General features: G+C 58.9%; 4 protein-coding genes across 4 annotated transcripts; all 4 read right to left on the reverse strand.

The window, feature by feature from the left end:
* Positions 1-555: 555 nt before the first annotated feature.
* LSCM1_01032 (uncharacterized protein) lies at positions 556-2,304 on the reverse strand (the record flags this gene model as incomplete). Its single annotated transcript, XM_067318658.1, has 1 exon — positions 556-2,304. The coding sequence occupies one exon, from the start codon at positions 2,302-2,304 to the stop codon at positions 556-558; it is 1,749 nt and encodes a 582-aa protein (XP_067174763.1).
* An 875-nt stretch (positions 2,305-3,179) lies between these two features.
* Positions 3,180-5,123, reverse strand: LSCM1_01033 (uncharacterized protein; the record flags this gene model as incomplete). Its single annotated transcript, XM_067318659.1, has 1 exon — positions 3,180-5,123. One exon carries the CDS (start codon positions 5,121-5,123, stop codon positions 3,180-3,182), a length of 1,944 nt encoding a protein of 647 aa, XP_067174764.1.
* Positions 5,124-6,183: 1,060 nt separating this feature from the next.
* On the reverse strand, positions 6,184-10,176 carry LSCM1_01034 (uncharacterized protein; the record flags this gene model as incomplete). Its single annotated transcript, XM_067318660.1, has 1 exon — positions 6,184-10,176. One exon carries the CDS (start codon positions 10,174-10,176, stop codon positions 6,184-6,186), a length of 3,993 nt encoding a protein of 1,330 aa, XP_067174765.1.
* Positions 10,177-11,554: 1,378 nt separating this feature from the next.
* Positions 11,555-13,654, reverse strand: LSCM1_01035 (uncharacterized protein; the record flags this gene model as incomplete). The annotated part of the gene is made up of 1 exon (XM_067318661.1): positions 11,555-13,654. One exon carries the CDS (start codon positions 13,652-13,654, stop codon positions 11,555-11,557), a length of 2,100 nt encoding a protein of 699 aa, XP_067174766.1.
* Between the last annotated feature and the right edge of the window lie 1,304 nt (positions 13,655-14,958).

The raw sequence follows: 14,958 nt of genomic DNA on the forward strand, positions 1-14,958 counted from the left end.
ATCGCCTCAAGGGCCACGGGAAAGAGGAGACATACGCGCTTTCTCAAACGATCAACGTCGTCTGTGTTGAGCTCCAGGGATCTTACGATAGAGTTTTGAAGAGCAGCCGAGTTGCTTCGAAGGACCAGCAGTTGCAAGGCTCTCCTCTGCGCATCCGACCCCCCGTGCGTAGTCGACCCCTTCAGAGCTCCATCGCAACGGAGCCGTCTGGGAACAGTGCGCAAAGAGCACTTACATGACACACGCGCGCAAGTGGTGGCCCCGCCTGACCTGTAGGCTGCGACATACTTTTCCGCGATGTGTTGTGGCCACGTGGCAGTGCGTACGCCTGCTGCCGCCGTGAATGCGAACAGATGTGACCTGAAAAGCAAGCCGCATTGGCTGCAGTCACTCTGGTGAATGTGCAGCAGCTTTAGCCCTTCTCTCGACTATCTGTGAATCTATGGTGTACGCGTGGGTCACCACGTAGTCCTGGAGGTTTTGAGGATACGCATCTCACGCTTCTATGGAAAAGAATCTACCCTAATCCAGGCGGGGCCTTGAGGGAGCTCGTTGTCAAGAGGCAAGCGGTGAGGACTGCGCGGCTGTGGCAGCACCACGAGAGCTAAAGTCCGCGCTCAGGTCCGTCCTGACTCGGAGGAGCCCTTCTTTCAACGCATCTATCAGCTGAGCGGCTCGTACCAGCTCGTTCGACTTGGTTTCGTTCTCTTCCCTGCACTGCTGCAACTGTTGCTGAAGATGATGAACTTGCGAGGCGATCTGAATCGCGTGCGCGCGAGGGAGTCCGCTGCAGGTAAAACACACTCCTGGAGGCTCTCGGTCTACGCAGCTCGATAAGAATTCGACGCTTTTGGTGTCGCGCGCTGAAGCAGCCTCCGACATCTCAAGTCGCTGGCGCAGTCGCCGCGCTTCGTCGGCGGCGTCCGCCAGCTGCCGCTGTAAGGACAGGTTCCACTCTCGTAACTGCACTGCCATGTCTTCGAGATGTGCCACGCGCTGGATGTGGAAACGCTCTTCGTCGCTTCGCGCCAAGGCCAGTTGACGAGACTCATGTGTGTGCTGAAGCACCTCCTGGGAGAGCTGGGCTATACGGACATCTCGCTCTTGGAGTGCCTGGCTATAGACAGCTCGCACCTCCTCTTCCCGTTTCTGAAGCGCTTCCTCCATCCGTTTGACAGCATCTTCGTTGTCCTTCAGAAACTGCTCGATTCGAGCGCTCTGTTCTCGGCGCTGCTGCCCTAGGTGCTTCTTGAGACGCTCATTCTCTACAAGGAGTTCCTCGCACTGCTTCGAGTGCCTCGCCCGCTCCTCGGAGAGCTCCACTTGCAATGTGCTGAGCTGCTGCCGAAGCTCCTCCAGGGCAGAGTTCTGCGCGGGATTCGAGAGTGCAGTGCCGCCGGCGGCCGCTCCTTTTTCTCCGGCGTGTGGGCGCGACTTTCCGTCCAGCCGTCTTGCGAGCAGGTGGAGCTGTTGCTCTCCCTCCATGCGACGCTCACGCTCCTCCTGTAGCTGATGCACTGCACGTCCAGCATCGACCGCAGAGGAGGGCTCCCTCGACTTAAGACGGGAGATGAGGCCAACCAAGTCATCCGTGCTTTGCGGTGGTGAGGCCCACCCGCCTTCCATGACGGGGGTGGCACTGTCCTGAACCTGCTGTCCGTTAGCGATGCCAGCCATCTTACCGGTCGCACCCGGCTGCTGAGGCACCTGAAGGTCACGTACCGCTTCGTCGCTTACGGTTGCATGGCGCACATGTATAGGGGTGCAACATTCGTGATCGGAGGGATTGCCGGCCCCATTCGCGGTTTTCGGACAGTCCGGATGCTCTACCCCGGCGTCTACCATCCTGCGCAGCGCCAGCCGCGCTGTCGCTTCGTTCGAAAAGAGGGCGACCGTTCCAGGGGCGTGCGTGGGAAGGGCGGCGGCGCAAGGTACGTGCAGTGGCTTCGCACCGCCTACTGGGTCCTTTCCACGGCCGCTGCCTCCACGGTTGAGCGGGAGGCTGTCCAGACACACGAGCGGACTGTTTCGAACTGTGTCAACGAACTGCACATATGGCGTCGTGCCGAAGATCTCCTCGTACAGGGAGTGCCATCTGTGAAGAAAGGTTCGGTTATCCAAACTGCAGAGGGCTCGGCACAACACGCTGTAGGCTTCTCGATACGAAAACGGCGAAGATGCGGCGGTCACCACGTAGTAATGCTTCAGCGCGTCGGGCTGCGGCTCATCGGGGTGCACGTCGTCGATGATGAAATAATAAATACCCCCACGCGGATCTTCCGTGACGAGTTTCCCCAGTTCCATGGGCTGCGCGGTTTCTGCTTCAAGACCCGACGCTGAAGCCCGTGGCACGGAGAAAGCGCGTTGCCAAAGGGCGATGATGATGCTCACGCACTCTTCAGGGAAAGGCTCAGAAAACCTTCCCTGCTACGGTACGCCCTTCACATGTGACAGTCACACACGAGACCCGACGGCGCCTATTCGGAAATGAGGCAGACACGCACACACACACACCCCGTGAGCGGAAACACCACTGAGGCAGAGGAAGAGCGTCCTTTGTTGTTGCGGAGGTGAAAAAAAATATGCGTGCGTGCATGTGTGGAGGGAGGGAGGGGTGAGTGGAGCCACTGAGATTGATGAGGAGGGGGGATCGAGTAGACTCGAGCTACTCTTGTGCAGTGGCGACGCGAATGGTCTGCCCTTACGCCGCAAGGCTTCAAAAGCAGATAGGTGACTTCACCCGCGTGAAGAAGACACGCGCTACCACAGGCTCTCCCACACAGCCCTGAGGTCGGAGCGGATTCGCACGCCCATCCGTCCTTGTTTCAAGAAACGTCGCCAGGACGGCAGAAGTGGCGGAAATGCGGAGCTGCAACGACGTCCGCTAATGCTCTCTTGGACAAACGGTTGAAAATTAAGTGTGAGATGAAAGCCGCGGTGAAAGGCACCACTGCCAAGGTCTGCAAAGGAGGGGTAGGACGTAGCGATGCATCCACAAAAGCGTGCATGTCCCCTCCCTTCAGCATCACCCCCTCGGCTGGCCTTTCTCTCTTGCCCCAGCCCACCTTCAACTCAAGGTGATGGGTAAAAGGGACGCAACGCGGAAGAAGGAGAGAGAGAGGGAGGACGGCCAACGAGAAGGACCCCTCAACCAAACAACAAAAGAAGTAATTATGACGTTACGTGTTCTGTACCGGCAACGTGCGTCCGTCTGAGGCCGACGCAGATGGCGCTCGCTGCCCCTCCGGGGGCCGCAGCATCGCAATCGGAGCTCCGTATCGCTTCACCTCCAATGCCTGTAGCTCCTTCGTCAGCTCCAGCTCCTGAGGAGCAGGGTTATCGGAGAGGGGATTCACCGACCCTGCAGTGGCATAGTTGACTAGTCGTACGCCAAGTTGGCGGCCTCCACGACGCTCATAGTACGCCTCACGGCTTCCAAGAAAAGCCCACGGCGTGGGCTGCATGGCTGTGTCGACAATGTCGGGAAAGTATGGGATCGTGTAAGCCTTCAGGAGAAACGCAAGCGGCTTGTCGGCCTCGTACCTGCCCTTGTGAGACGATCTACGAACACCAATGTTGGGTCGGCGGAAGCACATGTCAGCTCGTGGGGCGACGTAGTGTGCCTGGAGCAGATAGGGGTTTTCTGGTGCCTCTGGGCAGCGCATGATGTTCGCCTTGGGGTGCTTTGTAGGGACGACATGACGCGGCCACCGAAGCGGGTTGCGCCAGGGGCTAGTCGCATCCACGTACTGGAGGAGCGCTCGGTTGCTCAGCGTCTTGACCACACGCTCATAGGCCATCTGCGTCACAGGATCCTTGAACGCGACAGGGATCTTTGTAGAGGAGGATGGCATTTCCTGCGCAGCAGCCGCTTCAGGAGGTACTTTTTCAGGTGAAGAGACAACTCCAGCAAGCGACGTCTCTTCCCCGCTGAAACGGACAGGCAGCAGCGAGTCCGCCGTGCTCGTGGCCTCCTGCGCCGCTGCGAACTCCGCCGACTCCATCTCGCTGTACCGGAGGTCTTCTTCTGCAGCGTCCTCCACAGAGCTGGTATGCTCAACCGCATCTGTTGCCGCGCCGTCAAAGCTTGCATCCGCGGCAATGTTTCCAGCACGCTCTGTCAGCTGAACCTCCTCATTCCACTCCCGCGTTTCGTCGCCGACCTGTGACGGTGCAATGGCGAGCGGTCGAATGGTGCTGAGCTCCTTCTGAGAAAACAGCCGAGCCGACAACCGCTGCGCCTCTGTCAGAGTAAGTCGCTCTGTCGGCAGCGTGTGCATGCAGTTCATGATCATATCATACCGCAGTGTGTCGATGCCGCCCATGTGGTAGGCGCTGGTGACCAGCACAGGGTGTTGGATGTCGTGGTAGATAAGCTCCTTGCGTATTTCCTCCATATGAACCGTCCGAGTCGAGCGGTCGTTGATTTGGTCCGCTTTGGTCAGGACAATGGTGAAGTTGGGCACCTCACGTGCGAGAAACCGCAGGAGGTCGATATCCTGAACGTAGAGGCCATGCCGGTAGTGAACGTCCATGCAATAGTAAAGCATCTTCAGACTTGGCTGGCATCGAGCAAAGTTGCGCAGGAGAACGGCGTGCTGCAGCACCGCAGACCACGGCACCGAGGTCCCGCCGCACCCAGGTAGATCGACAATGTTGAACACGCCGCCGACATTAAAAAAGTTCATGGCGTCGCGCCGGAGGTGGCGATTGGAGCGCCCTACTTCGCGGGCCGAGCGGAAAAGGGAGCGCAACAGGGACGTCTTGCCGCACCTTTCTCGACCAGCGAGAGCCACCAGGGGCGTGGCAGGGTTCCCATCTGGGACAAAACCAACGTTCGTGGCGCTCGCCGCATGTTGGTGACCTTTGGAAAAGATCTGATCGGCTAATTGCGCTATGATCAAGTCGCGGCTACTCGTGACCTCTTTCACCGAACGCTCCACCTCGGCTGTCTTGCTGGCTATGTTGCGACGCCGCTGAAGCGTGCGTTCTCGCAGGCGCTGCTTCCACTGCTGTTGTGATGCTTCTCGAGGCTTGTGCATGTACCGACTCCCAGCGCTATGTGTAGCGACCGATTCCGTCAGTGCGGTGCTGCACGGGCGCAACAGAGAAGACGAATACATGACGTTGAAGATCTGTGAAGCGGCGCGAGTGCCGGGAGCTACTCAGGCCTGCCCTTGTGACGGGTGTACAATACAGCCTTGCAAGGGCGCGAGACAGAAAAGGCTAACCAGAGAGGAGTGGCGTGACGGTCGTGGTGGGTGTACCAAGCGGGTGATGGTGGAAAGGGGAGCAAGCAGGCAAGCAATGGGGTAGTGCCGCATAGGGAGAGAGAGAGTAATCCACGCCTGCATATGAAGCTCGCAGGGTCGGCGAGAAGAAACGAGAAAGGGCCGGTGAGCTGTCTTTCCCTTTCGGCCCGGCTCCTTTTCGCCTAGTTGATGAATCATGCCGCAGAAGGCCCTGCCATGACAAGATGCATCACCTCTCACGCCGTCACGGTAGACAGCGTTCTGATTCCCGCGCCTTCTGCGGCGCTTAACACAGGAGCGCACGGCAGAGCGGAAGTAATCAGCGTGCCCCTTCTCTGGGGCAACACGCGCGCGCGTGGAGCTTGAGAAAAAAAAAACAATAAAAGAGACGGTATAGTGCTGTGTTTCTCTCTATCGATTCTGGCACGCACGTGATGGGAGGCGCAACGACATCGCACGCTACCTCCTTCCATAGAGCACGAACGACAGCCTGGAACACGTCCAGGCATGCGCGCGCGCACACACACAGACAGGCCCTCCTGTGGAAATTGATTTGCTTGCAGATACATTCCTGGGCAGAATAGAGACCCATCCATCGCCGCAGAATTCAAGCTTAGTACACATCAAGTTAACATGTGGCCTCGGCGCACACAGAGAAGTGACGCAAAGCGCGCAAACGTACCTGCGCATTCGCTGAACTCCTCCCAAGCGAGGCTGAGAAGAGACGACGAGGGGCCGCGTGGCAAGCGGCCGCTTTACCGCCACCCAAAAAAACAACAACCAGAAAGCCGCCGCTTTTCCACCACTTTTTGTTTACATCTGCCATTTTCGTCTCTGTAGCCAGACGTTGTGCGCTGACCACACAACTCGACACACATCGGGTATTCCCTTCCGTACTCTCTCCCTCCCCCTCCTCAATAGACACACCTGCCTAGTACTCGCCAAAGCACACGTAGTGCTTGTCGTCCCATCGGCGCAGCGCATTCGAGTACCGCAGGTGTAGCGTATCTGGGCTGGAGGTCTGCCACGGATCGATGCGCGCGATCCAGTCGAGTGCGGCAGGCACCGTCTTGACAAATGCTGTAAACGCAAAGTTGACTGTCATACGCACGGCGACCCCATGGCCTCTGAGGGGCGCTCCCGTCGGGGTGAAGCTCGCCAGGGAAGACCAGAGGTAGTAGTCGAGCAGCACCAGCATCGCATACTGCTCTGCTAATTGGGTGGCGTGAACGATCGCGGGCGATGGATCTATGGCCGCTCGCGCCTCCTTTACCGCAGAGCTGAGACGCGCGACCAGGTTCAGTTGTGGGAGCGGCGCATAGTGCATGAGCTGAGAGACATGTTGAGCAGCAGCTTGCACCGCTGTGCTCTGCCCAGAAGCTCGCGGGCGCGATGGGGCAGGCAGACACTGCTCGAGGACGTCATGGAACACTGTCAGAAAGGACACGTGTGGGTCAGTGAACACGTCGCCGCACTGCGCACCATGCAATACTGTGGAGGGGGCTGTTGCCTTGCTGTTCACCCAGGTGACGATATCACGTTTATCGTGCAGCCGAAAGGCGAGAAGTGCGGCGGCAAGCGCGTAGAAGCCCTGTGAAGGAAGCTCCATGGCCAGCACCAGAGCGGACTTATGTGCCTCCTGCTGCAGAGTCGCGGCGACGCGGTCAAGAAAAGCGTCGAGACTTTCCAGGATTCGAGGGCCCGCGAAGAAACGTAGCGAGATGCGCGTATGCTGAAAGGAACCCCCGGAGAGTGCAGCCTTCACTTCCGTCGCGACATCGTCTGCAGTGAGAACTGCAACCGCGTCCTTTCCCAGCGCGCCGTTCGCCTCCGACTTCACGCTCGGCTGAAGAGTTGATGAGGGCGCCAGATGCTCTGTAATCAGCGACGCGGGCGCCGGTATGAGGGGGCTCCGACACAATGCACCGGCGCTGTTACTCAACAAGGTGACGCTGGACGACGTCTTCGACAAGTTCCATGGCGCCGCTGCTTCAGTCTCCTGCGCCCCCGCCTCCTTCACGGGCTCCCATCCGTCCTCACTTTGCGCAGGGTGGTCCAGCTCGGTGTCTGCGGCAGACTGACTCCCGCCAGTCTCCCAGTTTGGTGCGCAGCTTTTCTCACCTGCACTCGCACGCAGCTCCGGCGCGCCCTCTTGACAGCGCGTCTGCAGCACCTCCCTAAACAAGTTGGCCGTCGGCGACACTGCTGTAAAGGCGTCCTTAGCAATGCCACCCTTGAGTGGGGCTGCCTTGAAGTACACCACGCCACGTTCGCTGGAAAGGCTTTTCTGAATGTAGACTTTCAGGCCAACGTCTGCCGCACGGGCAAGGTCGCCCTGCATCCAAGCCTGCATCGCGGCTGCGGTTTCCTCAGCCGGCGCGACGGGTGCCGCACTGTCGCCCACCGGGGCACCTTTGGCGGAGGCGTGACCCACCTCACCTGCGCTGGCATGCAGACGAGGCACGAAGGAGTCGTACGGAGGAACGCCCTCAACCCGCTGTGTGTCGAATCGCCGCACGGCAGCTACTGGCGTCCCGTTAACACAGCACAGTGGAAAGCTGGCTGTGGTCATCCACTCAACAGATGATGCACGTGCGTCAGCAGCGCCCTCGCCCGTGCTTTGCCAGAGTGTCTTAACTGTCCGCACCCACTCCTCGAGAGGAAGCAGAGGCTGCTGTGTCATGTAGATTTGCGGCGCTACTTCCCACACCGCCGGCACTTCCAGCTCTGACGAGGGAGCGACGGCTTCGCTGGCTGAAAGAGAATGCGGTACAATCAAAATGGCCTCGTTGGCAGCGAGCTGACTTTGTACCACAGCACTCATGGCGTCCTCGATAGCGCTGTGGCTGCCACTCGACCGCGGGCGAGGAGCGCTGCGCGTCCTCGGATACAAAGCGGCATTGAAGGTCGTAGTCTGCATCGCCCGAACAAGCAACGAGCAGTCATGAGGGGTGGAGAGCCAGCCGAGCTGAGAAGCATGCATCTGGCGCATGTAGGCAGAGAACGACGGGGGCAGGTCGCTCGGTTGACGTTGTCGCAGTTCTGCGTACGCCGCGTGAAAGAGGTTCAGGCAGACGGATTTGATTCCGTCATAGGCTCGACGCTGTAATACTGACATTCCAGGACTGTCCTTGAGCAGCTGCACACTATCCTGAAGCGAAGTGCACTGCGCGAGAACGAGATATTCCCTCAAGCGCTGGAACAAGTTCAAGTGCAGCCGCGGCTGTGTCACCCTCCACGGCGGGAGCAGTAACTCCTCCTGCACCCAGCCTTCCCGAGCGTCCCGTCCAGTGGGGCCAACCACTCCCTGCTGCACCGTGTCGCTGCCGCTATTGTGATGTTGAACTGGCCGGTAGATCCAGTAGCGGCGGCTTTCCGGGGGAGGGGAGGTGACGTGGTCGCCCCAGATTGAGCCATACGCGTCGCCTTCGCGGAGAAGACACTCCAAGCAGGCGCGCAAAAGGGGCGGGAGAGAGGGTTCAAGGGATGGTTGTCCCATCTTAAGAGTGCTCCGAGTCTTGCTTGGGGAGTCTGCAGTGAGGGCACCGGCAGGGCCCTGAGGCGCAGCGCGCGCCTCTGCGTACCTGCGGCGCTCGCGGTAGCCGCGATAGACAGACTGAATGAGTGTGGCCGCGGCGTGCTCGAGCCGCCGCACCACCACGAGGAAGACGTCGTCCTCCGCCTGATGCGCTGCTTCGTAGCTCAAGATCTTACGCTTGGCAGGCTTAGCAGCCGCACGCTTCCTGTCCCCTGAGGCGGCGGCGGCAGTTCGCTTGTCGACAGCCGCACTTGGTATCGCACTTTCGTCGGGGGAGGTAAGCTCAGCGCCCTCTCCAGTGCTAGGAGTGGCGCCGATGGAGGTAGCCAGCTTCGCCGGTGAATGTAGCGCACGCGGAGCAGCGGCAGATGCCTGGCGCCGCCGCTGCACCTTCGCCCAATATTCTAACGCGTAGGCGAATGTATACGTACGTTTACGCACCAGCTGAGCGGCGCGAAACTCCTGCATGCAGGCTCGCTGTGCGGCTTCGTAGAGTGGGCCGTAGCTCGCCAACAGTCGCGCGTAGGTCAAGTGCGCCGAGTCTGGCCTATACGACACGAAAAGAACGGAAGGGAGCGTCCGGGAGGCAGGAGGGGCGGGGCTGTCGGGTGTAGAGGCGACCGCCGCTTGATCCGCCGTCCTCAGGGCGAAATCCAGCAAGTCAAAGACTGCTAAGTAATCTACTTGCAGAGGGGGGAGAAGGTGCACGCGCACAGAGGCTACCGCACCGGTGGCAGCCGCGCGAATCGCCATGCCGATGTCGCTCACTTTCTCAGCCCCCAAAGCTTCTTGCAGCGCGGCGATAGACGGCGGCGGAGTCTGCTTGGCAGTCTTTGCGGTGGCACTCGTGCAGCAGTACGCCATACCCTCGTAGAAAAACGCACCAGAAGTTGGATCCGGGGACTCCACTACGAGCACAAGCGGAGCTGTTGGTTCCTTCACGTGTAGCTGCCTCAGACTCGAAGCGACTTCGTAAGACGTAAGCGCCTCTCGATATTGCACAGAGGGGAACACCGACGGCGGCGCTGTGTCTTCTGCATCTGATGGTTTACCTGCAGCACGGCGGAAGTCGTGAGCCAGTGGACGCAGCTCATACTTGACGCCACCGTTAAGCCTTACGGAAGGCGGGGCCGTCCAATGCAGCGGCTTTGAGGACGAGACGCTCGTGTGCGCAGCAGATGCGTCAGAGGGCTCCAATGCGTGTTTACTAGCAGCCTCTTCTTCCCTGAGCTGCCGCAGCGAGCGCGCCAGAAATAGAATAGGGTCGCGTGGTTTGCCATTAAGGCATTTCTCAAGGCTACAGCGCACCCCGTTCCTCAAGTAGCGATCCATGTAGGAGGCAGCCTCGTCGGCCGTGACTGAGATTGGCACGGAGACGGATTGCATGATGCCAGCTGACAGGCGGCGCTCAGCATGAGCTGAAATGTGAGGAAGGAGACGACAGCGAAAGAGTATGATGCAGAGCGAGCGCCCGACGCTCTCCAGAAGTAGATGCACTGCTAGCACCCGTTTGCAACAGCGGTGCGGCGAAACAAGTACAGGTGACGCGAATGAAAGAAAGCACCGTTGATGAAAACATGCATCAAAGACTGACAAGGAGGCGAGAGGACTTCTTTCATTCCTCTTCTCGTCAAAGAATGCTTTGACGGCTTCCGCTGTGCGCCTGCCTCTGTAGGAGACCTTCACTCATGCCTTGCACAGTGCCCAGCACAAGGTCCGCGTTAAGCAATTCACCCCCGCTGCCGAGGAAGCGAGAAGCACCTCCGCATGAGGACCTCTCCTCATCGCCTCTTCAACGCGACGCACAGTCCGCTGACTTCGCAGAGATTTTGAACGATTTATTGTCAGCAATTCTGCGTGACATACAGTCCCGCTTCTTCCCTGAGACTTGGATAGCTCAGCAACGCTAAGGTGTTTGGAAAACGAAAGAAAAGCATAAATCTCAGATCTTCATGCGTTCGGCAAAAATAAAACGCAGCAAAACACACCCCGATGAAGCGCTCTCATTGCCTGTTGTCAGAGAATCGAAAAGGTCCCTACACACAATCTTCCTGTCAGAGACCAACTCTCGTGCTCATATTTGCCTCTCCTTCTCCCGACACGTCATTCCACCACCACGGCCGGAGGGCACACAAGCACAAAGAAACAGCTCGCCTGCCTCCGCTGCACAGCCTTTGCATCCTCTGAATCTGAAACATGATGGCCACCGTCGCATCTCACCTGCCCTCCCAACCGGACACTGGTGGCATCGGCGGCCGCAGGCGTCTCCTCGGTAGACCGCGCGCCGCCACCCTAGCAGGCCGCCAGCAGGCCTCGCGCCCCGCGAAGGCCCGCTGCGCCCGGCCCACACACCGTGCCCCGCACCCCCCCCGAGTCGCCACGAGCCGGTGCAGCGCGCCATGCCGCATGCTGGCCCTCCACGTTGGAAAGCCCGGCGAACGCGATGACGCGACCCAGGGGAGGAGTTGGGAGCGCCCGCCGGGGTAGTGTGAGGGGAGAGAGGCAGGCGCGGGCTCACCTCTTGTTTCCTGCAGAGAGAGTGGGGTAGGGTGTCCCCAGCTACGACGCGCGGAGGTGCCGCTCAGTCCATCGAGGTGAGCGATGGCCGAGCGGAAAGATGAAGATGACATCAGGGAGGCGTTTTGCCGAAGATTGGCGGAGAGCCTTGTGCACACGCTGGAACAGAATGCATCGATACGATAGAAAAGTTCGACAGGTGTTCGGTGGTGGTGCCGATAATGGATTTTTTAAATCGGTTTTGCGCTCAGGCAGAGTGCATCGCTTTACCAGGAAGTTCTTCATCCTCAAAGAGTGCGCTTCTCTGAGCAAAGCGGATATCCTCATGCTCGAGGATGCCATCAGGCACGACTGGTGTCAGCAGTGCCATCTCGTCTGCAAAGGATGCGTATTCATCATCTTCGTCGGCCTCGTCGCCTTGCTGGCTAGAGTTGTCTCGTGAGTCACCCACGCCGTCACGCTGCAGGTGCGTGGCTCCCGTGCCTTCTTCATCGTCCATGTGAAGTGGCGAGCCCATGGGAAACGTCAGGATGGCGCTGTGCACCATACCGTGAATAGTGTTCGTCGCAGAAGAGTTGGCGACGTTGGCGAAAGAGTTGAGAAGAGAGCCTCGTTCTCGAACGTCGCCATGGACAGAGCTGAAGAAGCTGGAGCGTGAAGGCAACGATCCCTGTCCCGAATCTCGCCCGGAGCGCCGCTCGCTGTTGGTTCGGTCCCCCACGTCGGACGACTTCTCCTGGTCCTCCTCATCAGCGATGTTGTCGCTATCGGAAGGAACATAGATGTGGGCTGCGATGTAGGCGCTAATCGCTAGCGGTATGACGCTCAGGAGGAAGACGAGGTAGTGATCGAAGGGAAAGGGGCGCGGTTTCGCGATGGACCATGCAAACAGCGGGGCAAAGATGAATGGTACGATGCAGCGAACCAAACTTGCCGTGGACTGCTGGATGCCGAACATGGTACCCACCTCACCTTGGGGTGCCGTCAGCGACACCATCACCATGATGAGTGCGAAGGTCCAGCATTCCACCACCCTGCGCAGCATGCTCGTCACCAGGGTGAACCAGAAACTACCCTCCGTGCCAAAAGATGTTGCAGTGGGCACCACAGCGGTAGAGAGAGCGTATGTGGTTTGAGAAAAAACCCATAGGCGAATCGGCCCTCCTGAAAACTGGAGCACCTTGGGAAAGGCGATATTGGCGAACACCGACGGAACGCCGTTCATCAGCACGAGGATGGCCATGTGGGACGGCGACAGCTGAAGGCCGCCGTGCTCGGTGTCAGCGGCAAGCCAGAGCGGAAGCGCCTCCATAAACATCATGTCAGCTGTGCAGATGAGCATCGAGATAATGCAGACCCGCCGCAGTAATGGGTTCTGGAAGGCTTGTTTGAAGCCAAAGGAGGCATGAGGCGCATGGGGACCAGAATCCCTCGGCAGGGCAGTGGCGTGAGGCGCCTTCTCGAGTGCGGTGACGTTGGCTTCATCGCGGCAGTTAGCGCATACGCCTGTCACCTCGACCACGACGTCGTCGCACGGTAGACGCGGCTGCACAAACTTCAGCACAGGGTCAAGAATTTTCACTACAGACGGCGGCAGCACTTCGCGCAGCCGCCGCGCCCCCTTGTTGCTCTCCCGCAAGTACATAGCACTGATCACCACGGCAACCAAGTTGTACATGGCTACAACGGCACCGGGGAGGAAGGCCGGGTTTCTGCTCAGGAAGCCTGTTGCGGATATATGCAGGAAGGCGAGCGTTGAATTCGACGCCGGGTCGTAGAGGTACCCCCCAATGGCTGGACCGATCAGAGTTCCAATCCCCCATGTGAGGCTCACCAGCGCGAGACCCTTCGCCCGGTTCGTCGCATCTGTCAAATCATTGATCATCGTCTTGGCCACGATGGAGCATCCGGCCAGCATGCCATGCATGAAGCGCCAGAAGCACATGACCCAAATGCTGCCGCTGAGTCCGAAGAAGAACATACAAACAGCACAGCCAAGTACACCGAAGGTGATAGCTAGCTTTCGACCAAACACGTCGCTGAACTTGCCCCACATTTTGCCGCTCACAACCTGCCCGAACATGAAGAGACCGATGGGAAAGCCGGACGCGTAGCCGGAGCTATCCACCTTCCAGCCCTTGATGTGCGCAATGAAGGAAGGCACAAAGGGAAACAAGACGCTCGAGCAAATGCTCTCCGTTAGCAGCACAGCGCAAAGAATGGCGAGCTGACCGCTTGGCAATGGTGCCTCTTTGGCGGGTCGCGGACTCTTTGCAGGCCTCTTGGATGGCGCGGCAGCGGCCTGCGCGGCCGCAGCAGTGCCTCTCTTCACAGAGGAAAGCGGCATCCTTTCTTATTTTTTTTCTTCGTCTCGGTGTGGTTGTCCGAGGATGAACGGAAGAAAAAGCGGAGACAACGAAAGGGGGCGCACGAAACAGCGCAGCAGACGGGGAGTGACTGCAGAGGCGCACACAGGCACAGCAAGCGTTAAGACTTGTGGCCGAGTCTGCTTTGGGAGGGCCCGTGAAGGAAAAGGTGAGCCTCATGCAGCAAAGGTGAAGGAAGCGGGCCCTTCACACAGACACACAAGCAGCGTGTGTGTGTGTGTGTGTGCTGGCAAGGGAGTAAGGAGGCGTGAATATAGCAAGTACAGAAACCTTCCTCTAAGAGCGCTTCGTGTTGATTCCTCTTCACCTGGTCTACAGCGCAGAGCAAGGTTAAGGGCAGGGGGAAGGGAGAGAGGCGATTCTACACTGCAAGCGAGCGGGCAAAATGAGAGATGGATGGCAGGCGTGTGTAGAACCTGCTTGTCGATCCGCACTGCCTTTCTTCTCCTTTGTCGCTCTTATACGTTTCGTGTGAAGATCTCTCTCTCTATTGCTGTAATAGCGATGAAGTGTGTAACGGAGACAAGAAGGAGCGTTGCTGGTATATGATCGCAACCGCACATGTACGAAGCAAACACAGAAAACAAACCCAGAAATGGGGAGTAAACGTACGGGAAAAGCGAGCGATGTGCTTTTTCCAGGACAGTGGACCAGTCGTATAGATCCTTGGCCCCGGATGTCGCCCCTTTCTCAGGTGCGTCTGTGACGCGGTGCGGAGGAGGAGAGGGTGGTGAGGGTAGGGATGGTCGTCGACGTGGTTGGGACCCGACAGGAAAAGAGAGAGGAAATATGGCCTCGGTAACGGTGTGAAAGCGCCTGAGAAGGCAAAACACGAGAGAGAGAGAGTAGCAGACCAAATCAACGCAGAGGAATGAGGCGTGAGACGGGGCATCCCGAAAACACAGTGGATGCCCGCATAGAAGCAAAACCGCAGCGGCATACGCGCACGTGCTTCACGCACGTTTTTTTTTCATGGTCCCGATGTTTCTTTTTGCTGCGAAGATGCGAGAGAGACAACTAGCACCACCATAAATCATTCACACCTGCTGAGCAGCGCCTGTTTTCGGGTCCTCAAGGAAGCAACATGCGCACCTCCTCCAAAGCGAGCCAGCGGCACTGAGACATCTCTCGGCGCTACACCACCTCCCCCCCACTGGATACGGGCGGCGCCGGCGGCCGCAGGCGTCTCCTCGGTAGACCGCGCGCCGCCACCCTAGCAGGCCGCCAGCAGGCCTCGCGCCCCGCGAAGGCCCGCTGCGCCCGG

The sequence above is a fragment of the Leishmania martiniquensis genome, chromosome 35 (assembly GCF_017916325.1).
Source record: "Leishmania martiniquensis isolate LSCM1 chromosome 35, whole genome shotgun sequence".
NCBI classification, from domain to species: Eukaryota; Euglenozoa; class Kinetoplastea; order Trypanosomatida; family Trypanosomatidae; genus Leishmania; species Leishmania martiniquensis.